The sequence below is a fragment of the Pimephales promelas genome, chromosome 15 (genome assembly GCF_988280905.1).
Source record: "Pimephales promelas chromosome 15, fPimPro1.hap1.1, whole genome shotgun sequence".
NCBI lineage: Eukaryota > Metazoa > Chordata > Actinopteri > Cypriniformes > Leuciscidae > Pimephales > Pimephales promelas.
This window is the reverse complement of record NC_142783.1, coordinates 21680577-21708567: the sequence shown is the minus strand read 5'-3', so window position 1 is coordinate 21708567 and position 27991 is coordinate 21680577. Positions and strand designations below refer to the sequence as shown.

General features: G+C 37.4%; 1 protein-coding gene across 2 annotated transcripts; it reads left to right on the top strand.

Moving 5' to 3' along the window:
• The first annotated feature begins 1 nt into the window (after nt 1).
• Nucleotides 2-24908, top strand: abch1 (ATP-binding cassette, sub-family H, member 1). 2 transcript variants are annotated; one of them, XM_039653122.2, is made up of 20 exons: nt 2-281; nt 3625-3764; nt 4913-5072; nt 5194-5348; nt 6461-6568; nt 9058-9151; nt 11156-11230; nt 11322-11493; nt 11677-11773; nt 11868-12036; nt 14458-14558; nt 16080-16150; nt 16438-16487; nt 16570-16626; nt 16869-16939; nt 17088-17176; nt 17643-17746; nt 20192-20351; nt 20940-21044; nt 22963-24908. In XM_039653122.2, exons 1-20 carry the CDS (start codon nt 225-227, stop codon nt 23067-23069), a joined length of 2142 nt encoding a protein of 713 aa, XP_039509056.2. In that variant the 5' UTR covers nt 2-224; the 3' UTR covers nt 23070-24908. The 2 variants fall into 2 exon arrangements, with proteins under 2 accessions (XP_039509056.2, XP_039509158.2); XM_039653224.2 differs by lacking the exon at nt 2-281 and adding an exon at nt 1394-1532.
• Nucleotides 24909-27991: the final 3083 nt, after the last annotated feature.

The window sequence follows — 27991 nt, the reverse complement described above, 5'->3', positions numbered from 1 at the left end:
AATAGCAGCTGTCGGAATGAGAGACTCTGTAGGCTATTAGAGAAAAGATTCACAGGTGATCACAAATCTTTTTGAATTTTGAATGCTATTCAAACGACCCATATGCCTTTATAGATTTAATTTATAATCTGATCTGGAGCAGAATGAGTTAACCCGGTTATCTGCGCGCACTGAACCGAGAACTGCTCCTCGCCGGCCGCATCTTGATCGCCGTTCGGGGGATCATGTCCGGTAAGGGAACCGAGGAAGCACTTAACGACAGCACAGAGATGCAGCAAAGAGTGAGTTTTTGTTTTTCTTGATTTGTATGCTTCCATTTTACACTAACAGAGCATGCACATCATACGACACATCTGTCAATTTGCAGACGATGTAATGTAGGCTAGCCTACGTGATTTTCATGGTCTCTTTTTGAGACTCGAAATCCTAGAGCAATCATAAACTGATTTTCGACAGGCGTTCATTCGTGTTTGTAATGTTTATAGATGTAATGTGGTGGCTGGAGCCCAGAAGACGAATTTCTCTGCTACTGCAGTACGTCCCATGACGCAGAAGCGGGATGTAATTAGATGTCAGAGTCCAAACGAATCGTTCTTTCGAGTCTTCTAATTGAATCGGCTGAACCATTTAAAATAATTATAAATATACGGTGAAATAAAAGTAACAAATGGCAGCGTCAACGCAGAAGGAACATAGTTACGGCGTTTAGCATAACGTAAGAACCATTTAAGCAAAGATGTGTAAATTAATTTTAATATTACGGAAATGCAAATTATATTTAGGTTCTAAATGACTTGTTTTATGCGTTATATCATGATTGCAACAAATTGATCTGGGAAGCACACTAAAACAAACAGCTATAGCCGTCTTCATAAAATGTAACAGCTTTGCCATATAATTATTGGGGCGTTTTAAAGCGTGTTAATATGCCGTTGTAACGTATATAGACTGTAGGTCAGGACCTTTTTACAGTCTATGGTCAGGGCGTAAAATAATTTCTTTATCGGGTTTTGATCCAGTTCTTTAAAATTAACAGTTCAAAAGAACCGACTCGCGTGACTGAACCAGACTCCCCATCACTAAGAAGCAGCAACATACCGCGTTAATATAACCCTCAGTTAAGATTGTAAGTTTTTATCACTAATTGATTTCTTACTTTATTGTGTTAAGGCTGTAGAAATACAGTATGCAACAGCGTTATTTCCCCCCCGTATTCCCTTTTCTGTCAGTTATGTTGTTCGGTTATGTTACCACTGCAATGGCTACTTCACAACTGGCCAATCACAGACCTCTTTTGTGAAGCTTCTCAGAAGCTGATTGGTTTAGTGAGGCAAACTGCTCAGAAGGCGGGGCTTGTCGGTAAACTGGTGGAGGAGGCAAAATATCAAGAACAGCAACAAACGCTGCGCATCGTTGGTGTTGCACCTGTCATGATATAAAGCTGAGGCAGAATAGACCGTCTTTCCCGAACGGGCAGCTGGACTGTTCATTTAATCGACGTGATTTTTCTTCAAAGATTGTAAAGCGGCTTGGTATAAAATCTTTTTTTTTTCTTTCTACGTTTTTTGTAGATTGTTATAATCTTTTAAACGGCTGTTTAGTGTTTTTATAATGCAGACTACAGACGCTCATTTGAACTTGCATAGAAACTTGTAGAAACTAATGCTTTGTAATCTGTTGTAATTTGTCTTTAATCATATTTTAACGTACAAATAACATTTTATATCACTGATGGTTGCATGTAAAAAGGGAAGTTGTTGGAAAGTTTGTCTGAAGGACCCAAACTGCTCGTGATGAAGCTTCATGCAGGTGCTGCTGTGACAGAGGGAGGGACTTCCTCTAGTCTAGACAATGAAGATATTGAATACCAAACCAGTTCAGCTGCTCAAAATTGCTATGTTGAAACGAAATTGTCAGCTGACTTCCAAGTTACGCCGCCTTCACACTGGCAGTTGAAATCAGCTCCGATGCGGATGCGAAACGACCGGAAGTCATTCATTTCCTATGGAGATTCGCAGACCGCATGCGAATGGGTCCGAAACGGGTCCGACCGAGTGCGGTGCGAAGAAAATCGTGTCCGTTGGTCATCCGGATGCGTTCAAAAATTTGAACTCGTGCGAAAAGCTACGGGCGGTTCCTATCCGACAATTCCAGCGGAAGTTGACCGTTGCTATGGTACTGATAAACAAACCTGAATTATTAACTTTTAATAAAATAAATATTGATTTTATAACGATAAGTTGTGATGTCATTTTTTATTTTCATGACTTTCTAACGTTTATAAGGGCAGTTAATACAATTAAATTGAAGGTAGACATTGAACTATTGACCACTATATCACATTTTTTAGCCGACCTGACATGTCAACGTCCTGAGCAACTTTCCTCACGCAGCATAAACCCTAATCAGAGAGATCATACAGAACTGACAGAATCAAACTTTAATCTCTCCGCCATTTTTGTTCTACCCGCGTCCGACGCTTTTCACTGTGTACGACGTCCGTTGGGAACGTATTGCGTAATGCGTATTACGGAGCTGATTTCAACTGCCAGTGTGAAGGCAGCGTTAGCTCCATTCGAACGGTTCTTGTAGACTGTTTTCTTTTCACATCATCACCTTAAACATTCTGTGAGCAGGATTCTATAAACGAGAAATGAAAACGCATGAGTCGATGACAAATGAAATATAAATAACCTACTTTAAAATACATATTCAAGCAATTGGAACACCAATTGTTGTGTTTTTATACATTTTCTAAACAAAACGTTTAGACTATATTTTATTTAATGACTCTAAAATTTAAAGTTTGAAGTAGGAAAAATACTGTGCAGTTACACCTGTAGTGTATGAGTGTACACAACAAAATTAAAAATAAGTGTATATAACTTTTTTTTCATTTTGGACCTGTCACACTGATGTGTCAGCATTTTAATGGGCCTTTTCTTATTTACAATATCCAGTCAGCCTACAGCTACACCACCAAAACGTTTTTGAATTAAAGCCCACAAATATACTATTAATTTTACCCCATTCCAATCTCTAGGTGTGGTGGAAGGTGTGTGATGATGTGGGTCTATTTTAATTCCAAAGGCCAAGGGAACTTTATCAGGATGCATTTAATCCTGGATCCATGAAATAACTGGCTTTTAAAAATAAAAATCTGCCTGACTGTATGGGAATTTAACATTAATTTAACATTAAAACATTTATTTATTTATGATACATCATTCATTCACAAAGAAAATTTGTGTCCTTAAAGGTTGGAGTTTTCCTCATTTTTCTAATTAAGGCATTAAGATTAATATCCAAAAGATGATTTTTTTATTCCTCTTTTTAGGCAACTTTAGCATGGGGGTCCAAACTTATTCACATCACTATATATATATATATATATATATATATATTATGGTAATGGGAAAATATGAGTCCCAAACCAAACCAGTTGAGAACCACTGTTATAGACAACAGAAAAAAGATATTTCATTTTACACTTTTGGTCAATGCTGTATTTGTAGAAATGTGAATTATCTCCTGCTTACTTTTTGCTTCTTTTAAGCTGTTTTGGCTATATGTTGTTTTGTCAAAATATTTATTTTGAGCTAATTGTCTTCTGTTTATATGTAGAGTTTGGAGAGCGGTACTATGAAGACTGACTTGGAGGCCGGGAGTTGCAGCGCTGCAATCCACTGTCTGGATGTGTGTCGCTCATATGGGAAACTTAAAGTCCTTAACAATCTCAACCTGGCAGTACCTCAGGGCCAAATGTGAGTCCAGTATATTCTCATTATAAGTGTGTTTATAATTGTCTTTAGGTTATACCATGCAGGAAAACATGCCCATATGCTGACATGATATTCACATGACATGTCACACACATGCATTCATATGTCTCCACTGCCTCGTCCTTTAGGCGTTCTCCAATAGTAATACAACAAAACTCTTAAATACTTTATACATGGGGATTAGAGAATCTATAACCTGGCTTTCGATCTGTGAATGCGATGGAACTGCAGTAGCAGCTTGAACTTTCTTTTGTTATCTTATCCTCTTATCATCTGTTTATGATCTACTGCAGTGCTGATCTGTCTTATCATCTGTTCATGGTCTACTGAAGTCTTATCTGAGCTTTGTTTTAAAATATTGCGCAAGTGTTGTTTCCTTGCAACAATGACTAATATATTTAGCTGGCTGTCGGAACGGAAATGGATCAAATTAGGTTTGTAAAACTGCATCTTCCAGAAATTTCCATTCAAAACATTGTGATCTCTGTGTATTATTTTAACATTTCTCACTTTCTACTCCTAAATCCCCTCACAGACATCTCTATCAACCATGTGTCTTTTGAGCACATGAGTCTGTAATTTTGTTGCTGGTTTCTAACTTTATTTCAGATGTCAAATGTTTGGAGCCTGTCATTTTGTTTGTTTGTTTTCGAAAGTAAAACCTGCATTTATTTGGACAAGAATGCATTAAAGCAGTTATATTGTGAAATATAAATATAATAATTTATTACAGTAATTATTATTACAGTACTTGGTTATTACATTCAAAATAACTATTTTTGAATATTTGAATATATTTTAAAATGTAATTTATCCCTGTGAATTTTCCACATCAGTCTCATGTCACATGATCTTCTAAAACTGCTGTACTGCATGTTATTTTTATGGTAACTGTAATATATTTTTTTGCAGGATTCTTTATTGAATAGAAATTTCAAAAAGCATTTATTTGAAAAAGAAAACTTTTGTAACATTGTATGTCTATACTTTTAAATCTTATTAACCCCTGCTGTTATATATTTTGACCTAATTATTCCCGCCTGAATGATTGGAATTACTTATCATACTTAATGTTCTGTGGAGGAATGACGTGTTCTTTGGATATGTGTGTCCCCACCCCCCGTGTTTAGTTATGGGCTGCTGGGGCCAAGTGGCTGTGGGAAGACTACACTGTTGAAATGCATTGTGGGAACTCTAAAGATCTCTCATGGTCATATCTCAGTGCTGGGGAAACCACCAGCTTTCCCAGGACATGAAGTGCCAGGAAGGATGGTGGGATACATGCCACAGGTGAGAGATAAGAAGAGACTAGTGTGCCCACAAAACCTAGTGCATGATTATTTTAACAAGTGAGTCCTCTTGAGTCTCGCATATTTTTCTCTTTCTGTTTTTTCATTCTATCTGCCTTCAGGACATAGCTCTGTACAATGAGTTCACTATCAACAACACACTATGGTTTTACGGTCGAATTCATGGCCTTGCATCTAAAGACACAGAAGCCAGGATCAATTTCCTCATCGACTTCTTAGACCTGCCGCAGAAAGACAGCCTTGTGAGAAATCTCAGGTAGAATGACTTGTGCTATTCAATGATTGTTGCAATGTTTTTTACTTTTATCAAAGGGATAGTCATTGCTCACTTAAAAATAGGGGTCTTATAAGGGTCAAATGGTCATGTGACTACAGTTGGTATTATATGGACAATTACAGCTGAATGAATCTAAAAGATTGTAAATACACTACACTTGTTTAATGCGTGTTTGTTGACATTTGTAGATATATCTGACACAGATGTTGGCAGATCAAGTGAAAGATGAATTAATTCCTCTGTGCTATTTGTGACTTGTGTGTCCACTGTTTGGAGGAAATAAGAAATAATTTATCATTATTAACATTATTTTAAAATGAAAGTTCCTATCTACACAAAGGAAATTGTCTTTCACTAAGGCAGAGTGATGTGGAGCATTAAACGTTTAGTTCGGTGTTGTCCTCTGGGTGAGGTCTGTCTGGTTTTGTTTTCATAGCAATGAGCTGGCTCTATGCACGGGTTATCCATCTGAAAAGCAAGACAATGGAACTGAAGTTCTTAGAGATCACACTAGTTTGTCACACAAGTCAGTTTCTCTTTGACAGGTTTGGTTAGTTAAGTTGGAGTTCTGGTAGGTCTTGTGATGCCTTGTGATTTGATTATCGTTTAATTTATTTAATTTATTAATTGTAATTTATAGCCTTTTAGTGTAATAGTTGGCTGCTCAATGTGTTAGCAATAAGAAGCTTTTCCTTTGCCAAATATTGTTTATAAAACTTGCTTTGGACTGAACACCATTCAGAGTCCACTACTCCATCAGGTCCAAGGAAATGAGGGAGCATTAGTCAATTCATAAGAGTAGAACACTTTTTTTTATTGCTTATATTTTATTACAATCTGTTCTTTTTTTATACTACTTATTATTATTTTTTTCATACAAATTATCTTATGTATTTTTTTTAACTTATGCAATTTCTTTTAATTTCTCTAAATTTTTACTAAATTACAGCTCGCAGAAAAATACGTTTCATTGTAAACAAGTACAGGTGTCTGCAATGTTGTTTTTTTTTAACATCCACAACATTTATTTTATTTTTTTGATGAAAATTCATAACTGATCACTTACATATATTTTTATTCACTTTATTCAGTGGAGGCCAGCGCCGGCGTGTTTCTCTTGGAGCTGCTTTGCTTCAGAACCCACAACTACTTATCCTGGATGAGCCCACTGTGGGAGTGGACCCTGTTCTGCGGGCCAAGTATGCACTACATACCTTTATCTTTATCTTCCACAGCTTCTTCCCATCCCCTTCACTCACTCTCCAATGCATTTGTTGAACTACTAGCACTACCAGTGTGTGTTTGTGTGTGTTGTGGATGAACCTTGTACTGCATTCTAAAAACATGACTCTGAGGTTGTTATGCTGTACCACTCCTTTCTTCTGATCTCTCTCTCTCTCTCTCTCTGACGTTTCACCGCAACATTTTAGCTTGTATGTACACCTGTTCCATTCCTCTTGGCATTCCTATTAGATTAAAGGAGTGGTGTGATATTCTCTGTGATATTTTGTTTATAAAGTTTGTGACTTTTTTTTTTTTATCCCATCCCTTATGGGCTACCATAGATAGTCTCGTGACAGCTTACGGTGGGTTTTGGTTTGTTGTCAATAGTTGTCATAAATATCCACGAAGTACAAACATTCTGCGCCTGGAAAAAAATGAGCGCTTGCCGCATGCCTACATTTGAAATAACGAACTTAATGTGATGTGATCAGGCCCGCTTGGCGAGCTACCACCAATCAGGCCACGAGTTACTGGTATCTTGCGAGCGACGTGTTGGAGACCCCTGCTCTAAAACAATGTGAGAATAATCATTTTGAGCTTGTAATACGTGTCCAACAGGTTGATAAGAAGGTTTGCTTTGATTTGTGCAAAGTCAGTAAAGTAGAGACACTATACATGTGCAGAAAAAATTCAATAAGAAGGGCAGACATGACTCCAAATATTTGTATTCTAATAATTGTTTTTCAAAGTATAATAAAAGGAAAAGTGCCTTCCAAAAAACATTCAATATCATATTAATGTGTTGTTTAATTTTTGGAATACTATTTTTTTTGTGTGGAATGCTTGATCCGCATCAAGCATTCCACACAAAAAAAATAGTATTTTTTTCCCCAGCCTGACTCTGACTCTACCTCCAGTGGCCCCCAGTTAAATTGAGTTCGAGACCCCTGGATTAAAGGCTTTCCCAGTATCCGTTGTTCACTGCAGAATAAAACCTATATATAGTTATTATTATAATATTATAATTATTATAATTATTCCAGAAAAATTTAATGGCTTGCTTCAGTGCATTTTTTTACAAGACCTTTCACAATGCTTAGCAGACAGATCCCGGTTGACTCTTTGCATGGTTTTGTTTGATCTTTCCGTGCGAGCGCAGCCTGAGTATGTGGCATACCTAGAATTATCCTGCAATGTATAGGTCCAAGATTCCAAACCATTAAAACTCATTATAAACTTTTCAAGAAAAGGAGCTTTATGCTGTAAGTTCTTAGACAATCCCCATTTAGTCTTGAGTTTGAGTGATTCATGAACAAAAGGAAGTACAGAATATATAGAAGGAGCAGTAGCCTCAAAGGAAGGATGGATAAAAAGAGGGTCACTGTGTCACATTCTAGCATGGTTAATAGGATACCCCAGTTACTGTCTAGAACATAGTTCCAGGTGTGTAATGAAAACTACTAAAAATATTTAATATATTCAACCGCAGCCCCCTGAATGTGATATCAGTGGCTTCATTAATTAGAATGTTTTATTGATTAGAAAAGCTGACACCAAACAAAACATTTTCTATATTGTTGTATTTAGTTTTAAAAGATACATTTTGTGAAATGTTATGCTGAGATCACATATGCTTCGGTGGGACTGTTGAACCCTGCTGAAATCCTCTTACACAACAGTCTATGGGCCAAGCCTGTCTAAGCCTGCAAACATTTTGGGGAGCTTTGCTTTGTAAGATACTAACCTATGCATTGTGTACTGCGCTAAGAGCATTAATTTACTACATATGCTCAACCGTTGAAAAGTTTGGTCATTTTATTTTTTATTTTTTAATTGAAGGAATAAAGCAACATATGTTAAAACATGGAACATGCACACCAGCATTTTTGGTTTACAATTTATTATTGCAAAATAAACCCAAGCATTTTTTTGTTTATCTTTGTGGTAGCTAAAAAAAAAAACCTATGGTTCTGTAGGATTTTTTAAAAAAGTTTTTGAAAGAAGTCTATTAATGCTTACCAAGGCTGTGTTTACAATTTAAAATAAAAGTTTTCTGTTTTAATATTTTCTTAAAATGCAATTTATTCCTGTGATGGCAAAGCTGAATTTGCAGCATCATTACTCCAGTCTTTAGTGTCACATGATCCTTCAGAAATAATTATAATATGCTAATCTAGAAACATTTATTATTATTATTATTATTATTATTATTATCATCAGTGTTGAAAACCATCATACGGCTTGGAATTCTTCAAAGGAATTTGAATTTACTTCAAATCTCAGCTGTGTTAGCTTTGTGGATTCAGAGGTTTCATTCTGTGTGTGCTGATAAAAGGATACTTTGCATTTGGCAGATGCTTTGGATAAAAGCATCTGCCAAATGCAGACATGTAAATCTCATAAAGACAGAAGTCCCATTTAAAAAAAAAAAGCACTGAACTCATGCAACAAACCACTTTTTCAGGATTTGGCAGCACCTGGTAGACATTGTAAGAGGAGGACAGGTGTCCGTCATTATTACAACGCATTACATTGAGGAGGCCAGACAAGCCAATACGGTAAGAGACCATCCTGAACTGACCTACAACAAACCTGTATCAGAATTCACTCCAACTCTTAAAACTGACCTTCTCAGACCTCACTCTACATGATGCTGTGATAAAGTCTTGATATAATTTATTAGTATTGACAAACCAATTTTAGCAGGATATTGAACAGAAGTGTATAATTTTGTGTGCGTGTGTGTGTGAAACAGTCAGTATTACTCAGACAGATTTCTTTCTGCAATCCCTTATTATAGTTGTGGCTTATTTGCCAAATGTACTTTATACTGTGGCTTATTACATAACCTTAAAGGTGCAGTGTGTAATATTTCTGAGTATCTATTGACAAAAATGCAATATAAGATTCATAACTATGTGTTCAGTGGTGTATAAAGACCTCACTCAATGAACCGTCATGTTTTTATTACCTTAGAATGAGATATTTATATCTACATACATAACCTCGGGCACCCCCTTCTATGAAAGTCCACTTATTGTGACGTCACCTTTCTACCATAGCCGACCGCGAACAAACATCGCTACAGAGCGTGTTTCGTTCATACCTTGAAAGAGAAGCTGCAGAAATCTAGAAGCTAGCCATAAACACCATGAGTAGTGACTTTTCCCTTGTCACTGTTTCATGTAACTTTGTTCTTCTCCCTCGCTGTGTTATGGCTTTGACAATCAGCTGATTACTACTATTGACCGTAAAACGTTACAGGAGTCACCAACCCGTTGATCACGGTCGACAAATCGATCTTGGACGCATTTTAAGTTGATTGCGAATAGTTTTCAAAACCAGAGAAAAAAAGCAATATTTTTATTCATTATTATTTATTAATTTGTGTGTAGTAAATGGTTTCTAGGGAATGCAGAGGTGCGCACGCTTTTACAATCACGTCATTTTTGCCGCGCGCACCTTTAGTTTCATGTGGTTCCCTCGCTGTATTATGGGTTTGCTATTTGGGGAGAAATGTGCTGGTTACGTTCGTGAGACAATCAGCTGATTACTTTTATATTATATATTAAGACCCTTGATCCTCACCTGACTATGGCTTTATAAACTTTATTCATGATGTAGTTTATAATAGACTGTGGTACACTCTCTTGGCTTACTCTGGCTTTTCTCTGCTGTCTCAGACGACGATATTTTTGTCCCGTTTTAGCAACCGTAGCTTCTTCAAAGCGGAGGGGTTAGCAGTGGGCTGAGCCATTAGTGCAACTCGCAACCGAACCGCTAGATGCCGCTGAAATCTACACACTGCACCTTTATCTAGCTTTTGGTAAAAATGTTCAGGTGAGCTTTTACGTTTGAAATTAGCACATATATTTATTTGTACTAAATGCTGGTTAGTACAATGCTGGTTTCATGATGCTTTTTTTTTTGGAGACCACTGATAAACCTATTTCTTGCAATAATCAGGGAGATTACTGTGTATATCATCAAAAAATATACACAGTAATCGCTGGAAGACATCAGACAACACATTCTAGGAGAAGAATCTGCAAAGATTTAAGCCAACCTGACTATTGTTTAATTTTATTTCCATTCAATTTGTTGTTTCACCAGTTTGTCTTGAGGTCATGCCATGCTGGCTGTGTAGCGTCAGCCTGACAGTTGCTACATCCTGTTTATTAGTCACATTAACAAATGACACACAGAGACACCAAAGACACAATCATAACATACATATTTACAGTACACGCACATTCACTTGTCCTAAGATAGTCCTACTCAGAACCTAAATATCAGAACTATTCCTTACATAACAACATGACCCACCCCTTTCTCTTTTTAGCATCTTGTTTCTCTCATTCTCTGAAAAGTATAAACTGTGATCAGGCTTGCAAAGTTGGAGATCTCACTATGAACTCAAATATTTCTCATCAAATTCTTACCAGAACAAACCATCTAAGCTGTGGTGTCCACATTCATTTATATATGTGCTCCTGCTTTGTCAGCAATTGTCTCACTTCTCCTAAGTATTACTATTAAAACCTCTTTTTCTCTCTCTGTAGGTTGGTTTGATGAGGAATGGTCAATTGTTAGCTGAAGGTCCTCCAGACGCTGTTATGAAGCAACACAATGCAGCAGTGAGTACACACACATGCCTCACATGCATGTACACGCACTATGTTTCGGTATGATTCAAACTTATGAAATGCATCTGTGTGTGTGTATTAGACTTTAGAGAGTGCATTCTTGCAACTTTGTGAGGACTTCGATCAGATGGACTCCAGACAGGGCCTGCAGGGCCGTCTGCTGGACAACAGTCCGTCCCCAGACAGTATGAGAGATGAAAGCAGAGAGCCCATACTGAGAAAGAGTACACCAGGAGACATACCTAAATATAAAGGTACAACAAAGAGGTAGAAGTTCACTTGCTCTAAAATACTGCATACAAAAGCTAAACTGAAACTGAAACAGAAATCCACTTTTTTACAAGATTGACAAAAATGTCACCGGTTACATATTTAGAATAGCATTGATCACCATTGAAACTGATGCTTGCAGTTGAAATGTTCTTGTGTCTTTGCAGCTGACTGGAAAGTGCGAGCCAGACATTTCATACCAAAATGGCGCAACATTGCAGCGTTGATGATCAAGACAATGGTTCGAATGAGAAGAATGCCAGGGTAATGATATCCAAATAATCAAATTGATAATGATAAACAATTTTTTTTAAACTCAAATCAGTAATTTGTGTATGTTCATCTGATTTGTGCTCAGGTCCCTCTGTTTCCAGTTCTTGTTGCCGGTAATTCAGATCTGTCTGATGTGCCTGTGTATTGGTGGAGACCCCAAAGGCATTGATGTGGCTGTGGTCAATAATGAAACTAGTCCCAGTGCCTACAGTACCACATTGCTGTCTTTTCTTGACAACACAAGTGTCCACCTGGTAGGCACACATTTGTTTTCAAGGTCAAAATTTACACAGAAAGACAGACAATTTTAAGACTGTATAGGACTACTGTCACGGGGTAAGGTGCAGGAGAGCAGGGGTGCAGACGGAAGGAATAGGAGGAGTCCAGATTCACACTGAAGATATCATTTAATTAGGAATACAGGCAAGGATACAGGGAAACACGGGGTAACATTCAGCATAAGAACAACATCGACTGACAAAGACAGACTGAATAAGATGCAACTAAATAGACAGAGGAATCAAACTAAATGGAGTGCAAACAGGTGAAAATGATGATGAACAGACGAGGAACAGGTGGCTGATGAGGAAGTGAGATCAGGAGAGGAAACAAAAGGATCCGGGGAAGCGTGGTGCAGATGACGAGACAAACAGGTGAAGACGAAGACTGTGACATCACTCCCCCCTCCCGGTAGGCGTGACCTCACGCCGTAACATCAGCGGGGAGGGGGGGTGGGCACCCTGGAGGCTGTGGAGGACGTGGTCAGGAGCAGGAAGCCCCCCAGGGCGGAGCAGGATGAGGGCGTGGCCAGGGCGGAGCAGGATGAGGGCGTGGCCAGGATGGAGCAGGATGAGGGCGTGGCCAGGGCGGAGCAGGATGAGGGCGTGGCCAGGGCGGAGCAGGATGAGGGCGTGGCCAGGGCGGAGCAGGATGAGGGCGTGGCCAGGATGGAGCAGGATGAGGGCGTGGCCAGAATGGAGCAGGATGAGGGCGTGGCCAGGGCGGAGCAGGATGAGGGCGTGGCCAGGGCGGAGCAGGCTGAGAGGACCCTTCGGGTGGCCACGGCGGTGAGAGCCCTTCAGGAGGCCGTGGCGGTGAGAGCCCTTCAGGCGGCCGTGGCGGTGAGAGCCCTTCGGGAGGCCACGGCGGTGAGAGCCCTTCGGGAGGCCGTGGCTGGGACACTGGGCCCCCCCCCAAAAAATATTTGGGTTGAGTCCCCGGGTGAAGGGCAGATGGGGAGTGGATGGTCTCGGGCAGGACGGTCTCTGGCGCTGGCTGGACGGTCTCTGGGGCTGGTCTGGTCGGGCCCAGCGAGGAAGAGAGCTCGGGCTCGGAGAGACTGGACGGGACCAGCAGTGAAGAGCATACAGTCTCTGGAGGGCTGGACGGAACCAGCAGTGAAGAGCATACAGTCTCTGGAGGGCTGGACGGAACCAACAGTGAAGAGCGTTCAGTCTCTGGATGGCTGGACGGAACCAGCAGAGAAGAGCTTACAGTCTCTGGTGGGCTGGACGGAACCAGCAGTGACGAGCGTTCAGTCTCTGGAGGGCTGGACGGAACCAGCAGTGAAGAGCATTCAGTCTCTGGATGGCTGGACGGAACCAGCAGTGAAGAGCGTTCAGTCTCTGGATGGCTGGACGGAACCAGCAGTGAAGAGCATTCAGTCTCTGGATGGCTGGACGGAACCAGCAGTGAAGAGCGTTCAGTCTCTGGAGAGCTGGACGGAACCAGCGGGGAAGAGCATTCAGTCTCTGGAGAGCTGGACGGAACCAGCGGGGCGGAGAGCTCGTGCTCGGGAGAGCTGGGCGGAACCAGCGGAGGAAGCTCGGGCTCGGCAGGGCTGACGGTGCGTGCAGGCTCGGCAGGGCTGACGGTGCGCGCAGGCTCGGCAGGGCTGACGGTGAGCGCAGGCTTTCTGGGGACAAGCATCAAGCGGGGGCGCCAAAACGGGAGTTCATGCTCGGGAGGACTGGACGGAACCAGCCGGGCGGGGAGTCTATGCTCGGGAGAACTGGACGGAACCAGCGGGGAAAGCTCGGGCTCGGCAGGGCTGACGGTGAGCGCAGGCTTTCGGGGAACGAGCATCAAACGGGGCCGGCGAATCGGGTGTAGAATCCCCTGGAAGATCCCGGCGTCCATGTTGCTTTTAGGTCAGTCGATCTGTCACGGGGTAAGGTGCAGGAGAGCAGGGGTGCAGACGGAAGGAATAGGAGGAGTCCAGATTCACACTGAAGATATCATTTAATTAGGAATACAGGCAAGGATACAGGGAAACACGGGGTAACATTCAGCATAAGAACAACATCGACTGACAAAGACAGACTGAATAAGATGCAACTAAATAGACAGAGGAATCAAACTAAATGGAGTGCAAACAGGTGAAAATGATGATGAACAGACGAGGAACAGGTGGCTGATGAGGAAGTGAGATCAGGAGAGGAAACAAAAGGATCCGGGGAAGCGTGGTGCAGATGACGAGACAAACAGGTGAAGACGAAGACTGTGACAACTACATTTAACACAGTAAATCAGTTTTTTTCTTACAAATTCAGGACATTAAAATAGAATAGAAATTATACAGACTCTTACGCTTTCACTTCCTCTTTTCTCAATTTCACTTCAACAAACTAACGAGTTTATAAGTAGTCATGAGAAAAACTTTCTCCTTTCTGCAGGTGAAATTGTCTCATTCTGAAGCTTTTGCTGGTATTCATAATGGGGAATACTGGGCTGTCATAGAGTTTGGGGAGAATTTCACCAGCTATCTAACCAAAAGGTGAGCACCAGTAGTTTGCATTGTTAATTCAGAAAGGTACATATTCTCCAACTCAATATGCAGTCTTGGTTTTTAGCATGTGCTAAATGAAAAACAGAAAGTGTTGGGCAAGATACTAGCTAAGCTACAAACTCCTACATAAAAATTAGCTAAGGTAAAATAAAAGCTAACCATTGTAGTTACAATACAAGTTAGATAACAAAGATAGCTTTCTACATTGAAGTTGCATCATAGTTTTTTTTTTTAATTATTATTAACTTTTGTAAGCTGTCATTTGATCTTATACATTTATAATAATAAAAAAAACTATTCAGACAATTTGACTCTTTTCAAAAATTCATTGCAAATAACTAGTTAAAATGTAATTAGAAAATTAAACATAAAAAATGTTACACTGTATCATTTGTTTACACTACCCCTGGACTTGATCAGTCCAGTACCTTTGTGTATGATTATTGAAATATCAGCGCTATCATCTCGCTGAGGAACTAATAACTTTTACTTCAATCAATAAACACTAGTGCTACTCAACACTTTTCTTTAATAGAGGACTTCAAATGGATCACTCCTCCATAGGCTTCTAAGGGAAACTTTCCGGCCCAGAAAAGTTATTAAAGACATTGTTAAAATGGTCCAAGTGACTACAGTTGCTCAATCTTAAGTTACCTTCTCTGTGGGCCTCGAGTGAGTTCACGTAGTGTAACAGCGCAGCGCTTCTGTGTTGTACATCATACACATCACACACATGACCAGCGTCGGCCAGTAGTGAGCCTACATGTGATGTACAACACAAAGTGCTGCGCAGTTACATTATGTGAACTCACTCGAGGCCCACAGAGAAGGAAATTAATAATTGAATTAAGTTAAACTTAAAGATTAACTTAGACATTCAACAATGTCTTAAATAACTTTTCTGGGCCGGCAAGTTTCAATCCCTTAGAAATCTATGAAGGAGTGATCCAGCTCTCAGATTTAATCAAAAATATCTTAATTTGTGTTCCGAAGATGAACAAAAGTCTTACGGGGTTGGAACAACATGAGGGTGAGTAATTCCCGACAGAATTTTCATTTTTGGGTGAACTAACCCTTTAAGGTGTTACATTTGTTCTTGCATGCAAATTTAGACCCATCCCTGACATGAAACATCAGGCCTCTCTGAGTCATTACCTCAGAAGCTCCTCAGTCATGACATCCATTTCAGCCTAAAAACGCAAGCATTCATGTAAACAAGGTGTTGCGTCAGGTGATAATGACTGTACCAGAAAGACTGATGAAAATAGTGTTGGGAGAGGCAGCAGGAGTGAATAACAGTGTTTTTAGGGGGAGAAAAGCAGGTCTGTCCTGTCTTTCAGTTTTACTCTGTCAATCTGTTTCTCTGATAATTTTTGTACATCTCTGTCCCGACTGGAGCTATTTAAATGTCACACACAAACTTTGCCCTTGTTACAAACATGTAACATATAAACATCTAAATTTGTAAAATTATATTTAAGATTATTATTTTTGTGTGTGTGTGCGCAGGATGTTGCAGCCCCGGGTCTCCAGAGATGTGATTGAGGGAGGATCCGTGCATGTTTGGCTGGATCTGACTAGTGAGTTTTTTTAATATTATTCAGCTTTTGAACTCACATGACCTCACACTTCTGCCACACGAGGGTGTCCTTTATGCCTTTATTTACATGTCAGTTCAGCTCATTTATACTGAATTTTGCATGCATCTTTGTACATGAAGTTGGATTCAAAATACCATCATCGGGAATGTTTTTATTTGTCATGTTTCTAGTTTGCTTTATTTTAAATGATATGATTAGCACAGTTTGAGTTGGGCAAACTCAAATTAAGAAATGAAATGAAATTAAGCAATTTTTTTACATTTCAGATCGACAGATTGCCCTTATGCTACAGAAAAAACTCCATGAGGCCTTTGGGGTGAATAAAAAAGTTTTTAAAAATTACATTTAAGCTTTTTTCCCCATCATTCACTATACTTATTTCCTTGTTCTTTCAATAGGCTTTTATTGAGACAAAGCTGGGGAGTTTATCTTACATGGTGGCCTTCCCTATAAAAGTGAGTATAGAGCGATGATGTTCTTAATCTTTTTTTTATATTTAAAAATTTGTGTAATCTTTTCTATAAAACTTGTAATATTTTATATTTCTCTCTATCCTGTCTTTCTCTTTTTTCCTCTATATGTGCCCTTTTGATCACTCTATCCTTTCTTTTATCTCTTTGGTATTTGGAATTTTCTTGATTCTTTTTTTTCTTACTTAAAAATGCCCTTCTTATTTTTGTTACATGTGGTGTTATAGTTTGAAAAACCAATATACGGCAGTGAGAACACCGATTTCACAACGTTTGTGACTCCAGGGGCCGTTTTGAGGTGCACATATACACACACCATTAATGCGCTTACACACAAACACACTTACAGCCCCTCATAAATATTACTACATTGTCCGATAATACTATTGCAACATGATAGACCTCTTTACAATGTCACCTTTCTCTACTTTATTTTCTCTTTTCAGCATCACATTTTACCTGGCAGTGGGGTTGACCGCTCTATCCTTTGTGTTGGAGAGAAAGGAGGGGCTGCTGGACAGGTGCTGGGTGGCAGGTGAGACAGCTCACATCCACCAGATGGCCATCATTTAACATCTTAGGGACGAATTCACTAAACAATTGTGACACTTGTTTTGAGTATTTCAGCATAAAGACGTGTGCAAAAACAAACCTTATTTACTAACCACTAGCAATCCAGGTGAATAAGCACTATGCCTCATGTATTTAAATTAAGAAGTAGTCTGTTGTCTCGTCCACTAGCACTTCGAACCAACCTCCAGAATAAGAATTTTTGGTGTGTTTTTGTTTGCCATAATTTTTATTGAATTCAGCCCTTACTCTCAATCGAGTTATGAATGAGCAGTTTCAGATATTTACCAATAGGCGGAGCTGATCTCCCACAGCACATAAAAGCATGAGCAGCAATGGCAGTTTTAAACACACATGGTGAGCATTTTATATAGTTTGTGTTTCATGGATGTATGTTGTGTATTTGTTTCTGTGTGGTTATTTCTCTAAAGGTGTGAGTTCTCTGGAGACCATGCTGGCACACCTCTTCTCACAGCTATTTGTCATCAGTGTTCAGATAATCCTTCTGCTGATCTTCATCCTGCTGGTCTTCAAAGTGAGTCTGTATGTATGTGTGTTGCCAGCTACGTGTTTATCTCTCATTAACATATGTCTATCTGTCTGTCTCAAGATCTGTGTCTGTGTGCATTTGTGTGTGTGTGCATACAGCATAAATTAGACGTAGTGTTAAATCTGTGTGTGTGCTGTTAATTTCTGTTTAAAAGTGAAATGGTAATTACAGTTAATCCTAACACATACATATTAACATTACTGTCGCAAAAAAATTCCACCCTCAGCTCTTGCCGTCCTTCAACACTTAGGAGACATAACACCAGATAGACTGTTGGCTTGTAGTCCACTGTGAAGTCTTTACATATGACTAAAGCTAAATAAATTCAAAGAGCCAATCATATTTTGCCCGAATAAGCTATCTTTTTTCACCCTTTTATTAACTAAATAATTAAAAATATACACTAATGTTTAATAATAAGGGGTCCGATTTTAAGTCTCTACGAAAATTGAAAAAAATATTCTATATGAATCTTTTTTTATGTAATTTATTCCTATGATGGCAGAGCTGAATTTTCAAATGATGTCACATGATCCTTCAGAGATCAGACTAATATGCTGATTTGGTATTCAAAAACATTTATTATTACTATCCATGTAGAAATGGGTTTGAAAACATTTTTCCTTTCAGGATTCTTTAATGAATAAAACGTTCAAAAGAACTGCATTTTGATATAGATTTCTTTGTACAAAATACTATAAAAGTGATACTGTAACTTTTGGTCAATTTATTGCACCCTTACTTAATTTACATTTTTATAAAGTATTAATTACAACAACAAAAAATGTGTAGTGTATATCAGTGGCATCAGTGGTGTTAAAATAAAGTGAGGAGGCAAAGAAAGAAAAAGAATTCAAACACAATTCTAGTTGGTATTTTTACATTGACAATGTTCTATTCATAGAACTAACCAAGTATATATCTCAAGTTAGTGTTTTAAGAATATTTAGGTTTATTGCAAAATAATAACTGAAGGGAATAACAATTTAAACAATATATATTATTTGTGAACTTTTAATAGTCAACTTATTTGCAGAGCATCAGTCATTAAGCGCAGTAAACACTGGTCACAGACACGATTTAATTTCACCAAGCAGATTGCTCACTATCATCATGTTTTCAGGCCATTTCGAGTTTTATTTTGACATGACTTAAAGCAGTGATATCTAAGTTGTTTACTAACTTTTTATTTAGTCTTCCCATTAACTGCATCATTTTTGTTTATTCAGACTAATTCATGAACGTGGAAGATCCATGAAAGAAGAGGCAGGATTTATCGCATTAACCAATCATAACTAATCTTACCATGATGAAGGCATTACCTCTTCTCTCATGAATTTCCTCCATTCATTCTCAATTATCCCAAACCCAGCACATGCTTTAGGGGTTCTGTTCAAAAACCCAAGAGAGACTACTGCTGTAAGTGCAACCACCTGCGGGTGTCGCTGTTGAACAGTATTACTTTAAAAAGTGTATAAACTACTTGTTTTTAATGTCACATTTGTGTTTTTATTTATGTAATATGGTTTGATTTCTCATTAAAAAAAAATGAATTGCCTCTTCAGAGGAAACGAGAAAAAAGAGTGAACTTACTGACATGGCTAAATCCTAAAATGCTTTAAAATTCTAGATCCTTCCAGATGTGTTGACCTTATAGGCTTTGGAGACTTCTATATGCTCATGTTGATGTTCATAAACATATCAGGACTGAGCAGGGCTGTTGTCTGGGGAATTTGAGATCTGTGAATTGTCCTGTGCACTGTAAATTTTGTAGAAACAGCTCTGGGACTGAGTCATATAAATATGTTTATTAATAAATCATTTTTTGCTTTGTATTTAGTGATTTGTGCTTGACCACCACAGCAACAAAAGGATTGCTTTGGTAACAGACCCAGCTGCAGATTAGACATTCTATTTCTGACGGGTAACGAGGACGCAGCACTGACTAGCATGTGCTGTAAAATCAGCCAATAAGAGCTAAGAGCAGAAACACAAGATACTCTTCACACTTACTTAAAATTTCTGGCATTGTGACATGCCAGAATGTTCAGATCACTATCATATTGAAACACTCTTTTAAAACAACCTATTGTTAAATATTACACATATGTATTGTTTTTGTAACATAATGTTAAAATGGTATATTTGACTCCTTAGATCATTTGGAATTGAAATATCACTTCACAGGAAGTTGAGAGGAAACTTACCTACCAGCCATTACACATATATATATATATACACACACACACACACTCATATATATATATATATATATACAGTATATATATATATATATATATATATATATATATATATATATATATATGTGTGTGTGTGTGTGTGTGTATACATATACAGTATATATACTGTGCACTGGAATACATCTCATCATTATTATCACCATCTTTTTTTTATGTCTGTTTATTGCAGATTCCTAATGAAGGATCTCTGGCTTTGGTGATCTCATTGATTGTGCTGCAGGGAGTGACGGGAATCTCCTTCGGGCTGGTCATCTCCTCTGCTATCGATGACGAGCAGTCGGCCAATCAAGCGGCTCTTGGAATCTTCTACCCCAACCTCATCATTAGTGGTAGAGTCTGATCTCACATATGTTAAAACATTTATTTGATGGCATAAGGTTACCCTGTGAATTACGTATTTTACTTGGTAATATTTATATTTAAATACCTTTAAACCTCACACACCAGTACTGATGCTGCCCTGTATTTTAAGACTGTCTGTCATTTCTCCCTCCAGCCTAAAATGGTGCAGTCCAGAAAATATAATAAGGGCAATTTGAGGGTCATGCTATCTGGGTGTGTCAAGTGAATTAATGGATGTGATTCCACAGTGAATGAAATTGTGGGCTGATAGTGGAGCAGAATCAACAGAGTGAATGATAATTGATGGATGAGATAAAAATGGAAAGGAAAAAAAGATGATTATTGTAAAGAAAAGGAAGGGAATTCTCTTTATTCTCTTTAACCCTCTCTTTACCGTCTCTACCACTCTACCCTCACATTAACGCACATTAACCTCATATTAATTCTAATTTGTCATTTATGGTTTCCTGATGTTACACAGACACACGGCTAAGGTTACATATTAGATGTTACGGATCAAAGTCTTACATTAATTAAATTAGTCTTTTCTCTGTTCCTCTATCTACTTCCTGTAGGTGTTATCTGGCCGGTGGAGTGTATCCCATATCCTCTGCGTTATTTGAGTCTAGTCCTGCCCCAGACCTACGCATCTGAAGCCCTGCGCTGCATCATGTACAGAGGTATGATTTAAAATCTTGCACCACCAACAACATTTCTGTGGTACACACAAGAACCTCGGATATCCTCAATGCCAGTTTTGACACTACAGCATTTAAAAAACAAAATATTGTTGTAAATATAGTCAAATTAAATGAAAATAATGCCTTGTAGACTTAAAAATATTCCTTATTAAATATTATATATTAGTTTAATAAAATATATATTTTTGTATATATATATATATATATATATATTATTTTTGTATATAAATTGTATATATTTGTATAATATAAATACATAATATTATATAAATGTACTATAATATATAATATAAATATTTTTATTAATATACCTATTATTTGGAATAAATTTTTTTTAAAAAAAAACTGAAATAACTTGCCTTTAAAAATAAAAATCTGCCTGCTTCTATGGAAATTTAAAATAGGGGTGTCCTGACTTATTCCCCCTGTATTTTAAAGAAGGATATTTATTTATTTACTATACATTATTCATTCACAAAGAAAATTGGTGTCATTAAAGGTTGGATTTTTCCTATTTTTTTTTAAATTAAGGGAATAATATCAATATCCAAAAGATGCTTTTTTTTATTCCTGTTTTTAGTCAACTTTAGCATGGGTGTGTTCACTTATGCTAAGCACTGTGTATAAATATATATAGATGTATCAGATGGTGTGTGATGGTTGTAGTGATGTTGAGATACTTGGTACAGATGGAGTATTCTCACCTACCACAATTAATGGAAATGGAGTGTCTGTAACATATCTCTAGTATCTTATCACAAACCTCAGTCATTCTCTTACCTGCACACCTCAAATGACTAACGTCTCTTCTGTGCTGTTTTCACCCGATACACACACGCATAATCTTCTATGAAGTCCCACTCATCTAACATTTTCCCTCTGATACAAACATCTTGAGTTACAGTAGACTCCAGGACACCTGACACTCTTCTGTCTCAATTATTCACGGAGCAGGAGGAGCGTCTGCCTCCATTCCTAATTTAAACACACAGCTTCCCTGCTGTTTACCTATCAGCATTGCTCACAGTTGGGAAACGCTTGGATAGACAAGGACACCACATAGTTGAAGTTCAGGTTCGAATGAATTGAAGTTGATTGTCTGTACAGGTTAGATCAGAGCTGAGACAGGTCATGTAACTGAACATCTGCAGACTGTACACAAACATGGTTTTCCCCTTCATTAATCTACCTGAGCTCTTTTATGATAATGGTTTATGATTATGTCATCACATCATCTTCTCTCAGAAACAATGGTATTATTGTTAACGACAACTGAAAGTATATATATATATATATATATATATATATATATATATATATATATATATATATATATATATACTGTATATATACTGTATATATAATATAAAGCTCAAATTAAAATAAATTATAAATATTAGATAAAAAATGTGAAATACTGAAATAAAAAGTCACAAAAATAAAGATAAATATAATTATTTAAAAACAATAAAAATGACAAAAAATATATTTAAATAACTGAAAAAAATGAAAATTTTCAGCTAATTCGAAATTTTATTAATATGAATTATACTAAAATAACCGCTCTGGGAGGAGTCATAATTAGAAATGGATAAAACTATGACATTCAATATTACTTTGACTATTTGCAGAGCCAGACTATCTACATAAAGTTTAGTTCACTCAGCAGCTGCCCTAAATGTTCCCCTTTCTCATATGTAGTGTTGGAAAATCTGATTCATTCTCGTGAATTGGATTGTTCAGATGGTTCATGTAAATCAACAGATTCACAAAACGAGGCTTCCACAGATTAAAGAATAACATTATTTCCAATGATTTTACATTTGATTTGTTTTCTGTTGTCAGATTTGGTTACTAATCCTGTTACTGAGTACTGATTCTCCAATTTTGCATTCAGGTTGGGGTCTGTCACATATGATGGTTTGGCGAGGCTTTGTGGTCACTCTGGGCTGGAACACATTCTTCATTATGCTAGCGACGGTCATTCTCAAGCTGAGAACATGAGAGGCTCTGCCTGAGGAAAGGTGCTTCAGATTGGATATAGTAGTGTCCAGCAAGGCCAAAAAAATAACTGACACATTGGAAATGCCAATCTGAGCCTCTCTCTCCTTAAAAATGCCATTCACCTAAAAGGATCCAAGGACCATCAACATGACTCAGGGCATTTCTCAACCAGCTAAGAGACCTATTGAACAAGCAATTCAAACTTCTGTCAAGTTTACTGACTGTGATGCATAAAGCTCATGGTGTATTTCACATGGGCTTCAGTTATTTTAAACATCCATCAAATAAGAAAGAAAATTGTTGAAGCCTACTGTTTGAACTTTCCACACTCTCTTCTTTTTTCCCCTGGATTATGTAATGCATTCTGAATTCATGCCTGTGTGTCTTTGGGTGTGTCTCAATCAGCTTCAGTAGTCAAGGCACTGATCAGGGAGTCAGCCATTTTAAACCTCCCTTGTACCCCCTCATCCTAAACCGAAAACACAATGCTTAGGGAGGATTCTTCTCTCAAGTCTAGTTTATTTATAAAGCCCTTTCCATTACAAAGTAGACCAATTGGCTGTAAAGTACAAATTATTATTCTACAAATTATAATAAAACAACAAGAACAAGGAGACAAAGGTTAATAATAAAAGAAAGAAAAAGAAAAGATATCAGAATACAACAAAGATGAAAAAAAAATTCTGGGCACATTTCCCCCATTGCATCGTATAGTGTTTTTGATTTTTCAAGTTACTGCTTTTTTATTGATTAATGTTTTTAGATTAGCAGCTTGGGTGTTCATTTATCAAGTGCCATAAAGAAAATGAAGAAAGAACCACAATGTTTACATTTGAGCACATAGCAGGCCAATGTTAAACCTGCAAGTTGAACTGAAAAGACAAATTTAGTCTCTTATTTTAGTATATGTCATGTGTGAAAGACAGCACAAGCTGAATTGCAATGTAAGTTATGTTAAAGCTAAGTTACTTGGAATGGTGACAATAGTTTGATGGATATTTAAGAGTGCAATATTTGACGTGGAGAATGCATGTTTTAAATGTATTATTGGTTGTGGGTAAAAAAGGTGTGTGTGTGTGTGTGTGTGTGTGCATGACTGCTATTCAAAGACAACAACTAATGTATTATATGTATTTATATTTTTTCCTCTTTATCTTTTGAATCTTGAAGTTCATCATTAGGATGCTGGATTTCTACCTTTACCTTCATCAATCAGCTTTTGGTTTGGTTTATATTTAAGTCTCTACATAACAGCTAAATTAAACAAATCTGCAAAACTGAATTGAAAATTTGCAAGCTGGAAGAAATTGTTAGTGTTCGTTTAAAACAACCTTTAAATTTGGTTCCACATCATATCAAATAACTGTATTTTGAACAGTTAAAAACCAAGTGGAATTTGTTTTTGTTTTTTTACATATGTGAAAGGAAATTGCTACTGTTTAAAAATTGTGCAAATATTTAAAAATTATGGAACATTGTTTTCCTTTATTGTAGTAATAATGAGGTCCACAATAAGGGCTGGAATTTCATGGCATGTTTTGATAGAGCATCGCCTGACAGTTGATTTTACTAAAGCTTTGTTGATTTTTGGATTTTCTGTGTCTGGCTTCGGTTCAGGCTTAGAGACAAATATTTGGCAAAGGTTTGTTAAGTTCTGTGCCATTTTGAAAAGTTATCATGTCACCTCCATACACACACAAGACCATTATTTGCTACCTCTTGAATTGTTGCATAAAAAGCCCTTATATATGTGTGCACATTCAAATGCTCTTTGTGTAAAATGATCTTTGTGAAATTATGATTTCTTTTTCAACAATAAACCATTTTAATAAGATCTTCTTATTGGTATAATGCCTGTTATTTGTATAATATTTATTTAAAAAAATACACCACTTGCTCTTTCAGCTCTTACAATTCTTGCCTCTTTTCTTTTTCATTAACTGTCCATTATCACAATTCAGTTTTGACATTTCAAATCTCCACTGGCTTCAAAAGCTTCTCCAGATCGCAAATAAGTTTAAAGTGGTATTCCAAAATATTACAGATATTTTCCTCACAAATTTCCATTGTTAATATATCATCAGTAAGCACATTTCTTGTGTTGATGAACTATGCAACCAGTCAAATTTTTCATCTAAGGGATCATAAGACGTCCTGATTTTGCAGAGTTAGGCACGTTCCTGGATCAATATTTGTGCTGGAACAACATTCCTGTCCATAACCTAACCCTACCCATAAATTATTCCTAAAATCAGAGGGAAATTAACACTTAAGTAGAAGCACCTAACCCTGATTGTAAGCCTAAACTTGACATGTAAATCTATCCCTCAAATCTGATTGGTTGATTGGAATGTTCTTCTAGTATCAACAAAGATGTTGATCTAGGAACATGTTGCTCTTGGTGAAATCAGGTTAGACAATAATATATAAAGTTCAAAATAACTAGGCCTATTCCTTTTACTTCAAGCATAGCTATCTGAGATGGAGGTCTAAGTTCAGCTACAGTACATCCAAAATGCCGGCACACCAATGAACAAAGAAGCCTATTGATCTGAGACGTCGTAATCTTATCTGATATCTACTGATGTGAATATGGCTGGCATGGAAAGCGAGGTCAGGCTGCCAGAAGCATTACATCAGGTAATCATCCATGCTGCTGACATAATGCTGAACTTCTAACTTCTAGCTTTTATGCAACAGGTTTGGAGGATTGTGTAACGTGTTTGGAAAACAAACAAGGATTATTAAGGTGTTAATTGCTAATTTTTTATTGAACTGTCTCACTATGCTGTCAGGAACCAGGAACCACTCTTAAGAACAAGTTAAAACTTTCCTAAGTATTCCTCAAGTTCCAGGAACGACTGGGGAAAATGCCCATTTTCATATCAAACGTCATTCATTACAGGAAATCAAACACCACACCCAAGTTACATGATCCAAAAGTTCAAAGTTGCTCTTGAAATGCAGCTGTTCTATCACTGGAAGTCAGCTGATAGATTGATTATTTAGGATTTTATTTCTAAGAAATGGGTTCTTGTATCTGTTTGAGAAGAGTTTGCAAAATATTCAATATTCTGCATGGATTAATAAACTGGTTTAAGAAATTTCCCTCTCAACAACATCGCTTTACTATTATATGAGAATCGATTCAACTTTTCATAGAACCACAGTGGTCGAATAACTATACCAAGAAAGTAAACTGCATTAAAAAACTGTTGTAAACCAGTGTTTGGTGTCTAATTATAGTAAGTGACTATAGATGACATCACTAGCAACTCACCCAGTGAAATCAAAGACTAAGAATAGATTATTATTTGCCAGTATCTCATTGTTGTGTTAGGACAGGTTTGGATTTATGAGGATAAGGAAATAAATTGTACTTTTCTCACCTTATTCATTCTCTTCCCAGCAGAGCTCTTATTATATTATTATAATATAATATTATCTTATATGTTTTGAATCTTATCAGGACAGCACTAAAAAGCAAATTACCTTTCGGATAAAACAATCAGCCTTTGGAGTCATTTGCAATGTGTAATCACCATCATATAAGGAAAATGGGATGTTCTTTCCTACATTTACAAACATTGATGAGGCCAAGCTTGTAAACTCGATTAAAAAGTTGATAAACAGGTATTTTTTTTTATTATGTGGTGGGAGTAAGCCTTCAAAATCGTTAGTGTGGTGTGAGAAAAATGAAAGAGTGTGCACGTCACAGGTGAGAATTGCAGAAATACTGTATAAGTATGTGTCAGTCTAGTTGTCATGACAACATAAACACAGACATCAGATATAAGCAGATATTAATCTACACTGCAGCTGAAGTGATATGTGTGCATGTATACATAGCCTATCTGTGTGCACTGATGAACCACTAACCACGTTGCTGTAAAAGTTTCTGCATATGTGTTATGTTTGCTTGTTATTTTGTTGATCACTCTGGCTTACATTGTTTTTGGACCGTGAAAATTTTATAAGCATTTCATCACATGACTTGTGCCAACATTTCACTGTTTTCACAACATTGCAATGAGCTATGAGCAGGCTTGGGCTAGAGTTGAAGGTGGATGTAAGGAGGATACTACCAGATCATGTCCAAACAAATCAACCTCTACTGGAAACTCTTTCCCAAACTGCACTGTTAAATCACCTCTCCAACATGTTATCTAGACCGGGACTAGTCATAATGTGTCTTCTTTTAAAGCGCAGGAAAGTCCCATATCAGAAAAGAGTAGGTGGCAGAGAGATTGTTGAGATTGCTTTGAGGAGTATGTTAAGCAGTTAATGTGACTTACAGTATATCTCCTTGGCAGCAACTTGCACAATTACTCAAATATGTTTTATAATGCACTGACTAGTATCTGTAACACTCAGAACTCAGAAGAATTACAAAATATCACAACACACACACACACATATAATTTTAATTACATAAGTTTCCTCTAGCAGCACTGTCTATGAAATATGGCTGTGTCACTGTGCCCCCCCAAAATGAAAACCATTAATGTCTCTGGAATGCTCAACAACCCACTTCAACACGTTTGGGATTTTATCTGCTGTGTTTATTTTGCATTTGTGTTCCTTACTCTTGCAAAGGTAATAAACTTGGCCTGACATTAATCTTAACGGCTAATGATGAGGTATCCTGCATTCATAACCCTTGACCCATGACATTCTTGTTGTTCACGATTATTCATATAATTGCCCAAACTTGTTTTCGTTAAAGGCGTTAGAGAACTTCTTGATTGCTGAGTCATGTTTCATTTTCCTTTACTACATTAAAAAAGGCATGTATCGAAAAATGGAAACAAACATACCAATAATAATATTGATAATAATACTATAAAATGTTAAGCATTTAATAAAATATAGGATACAATAAAATAAAGCAAATAACGCTTGGTGTGTGAGTTAAACATTCA

Coding starts and splice junctions, on each gene's coding strand:
- abch1 (XM_039653122.2), top strand. CDS start 225: ATGTCCGGTAAGGGAACCGAGGAAGCACTTAACGACAGCACAGAGATG. Junction 14,559..16,079: donor ACCAGCTATCTAACCAAAAG/GTGAGCACCAGT, acceptor GTGTGTGCGCAG/GATGTTGCAGCCCCGGGTCT. Junction 16,940..17,087: donor ACTCCAGGGGCCGTTTTGAG/GTGCACATATAC, acceptor TTCTCTTTTCAG/CATCACATTTTACCTGGCAG.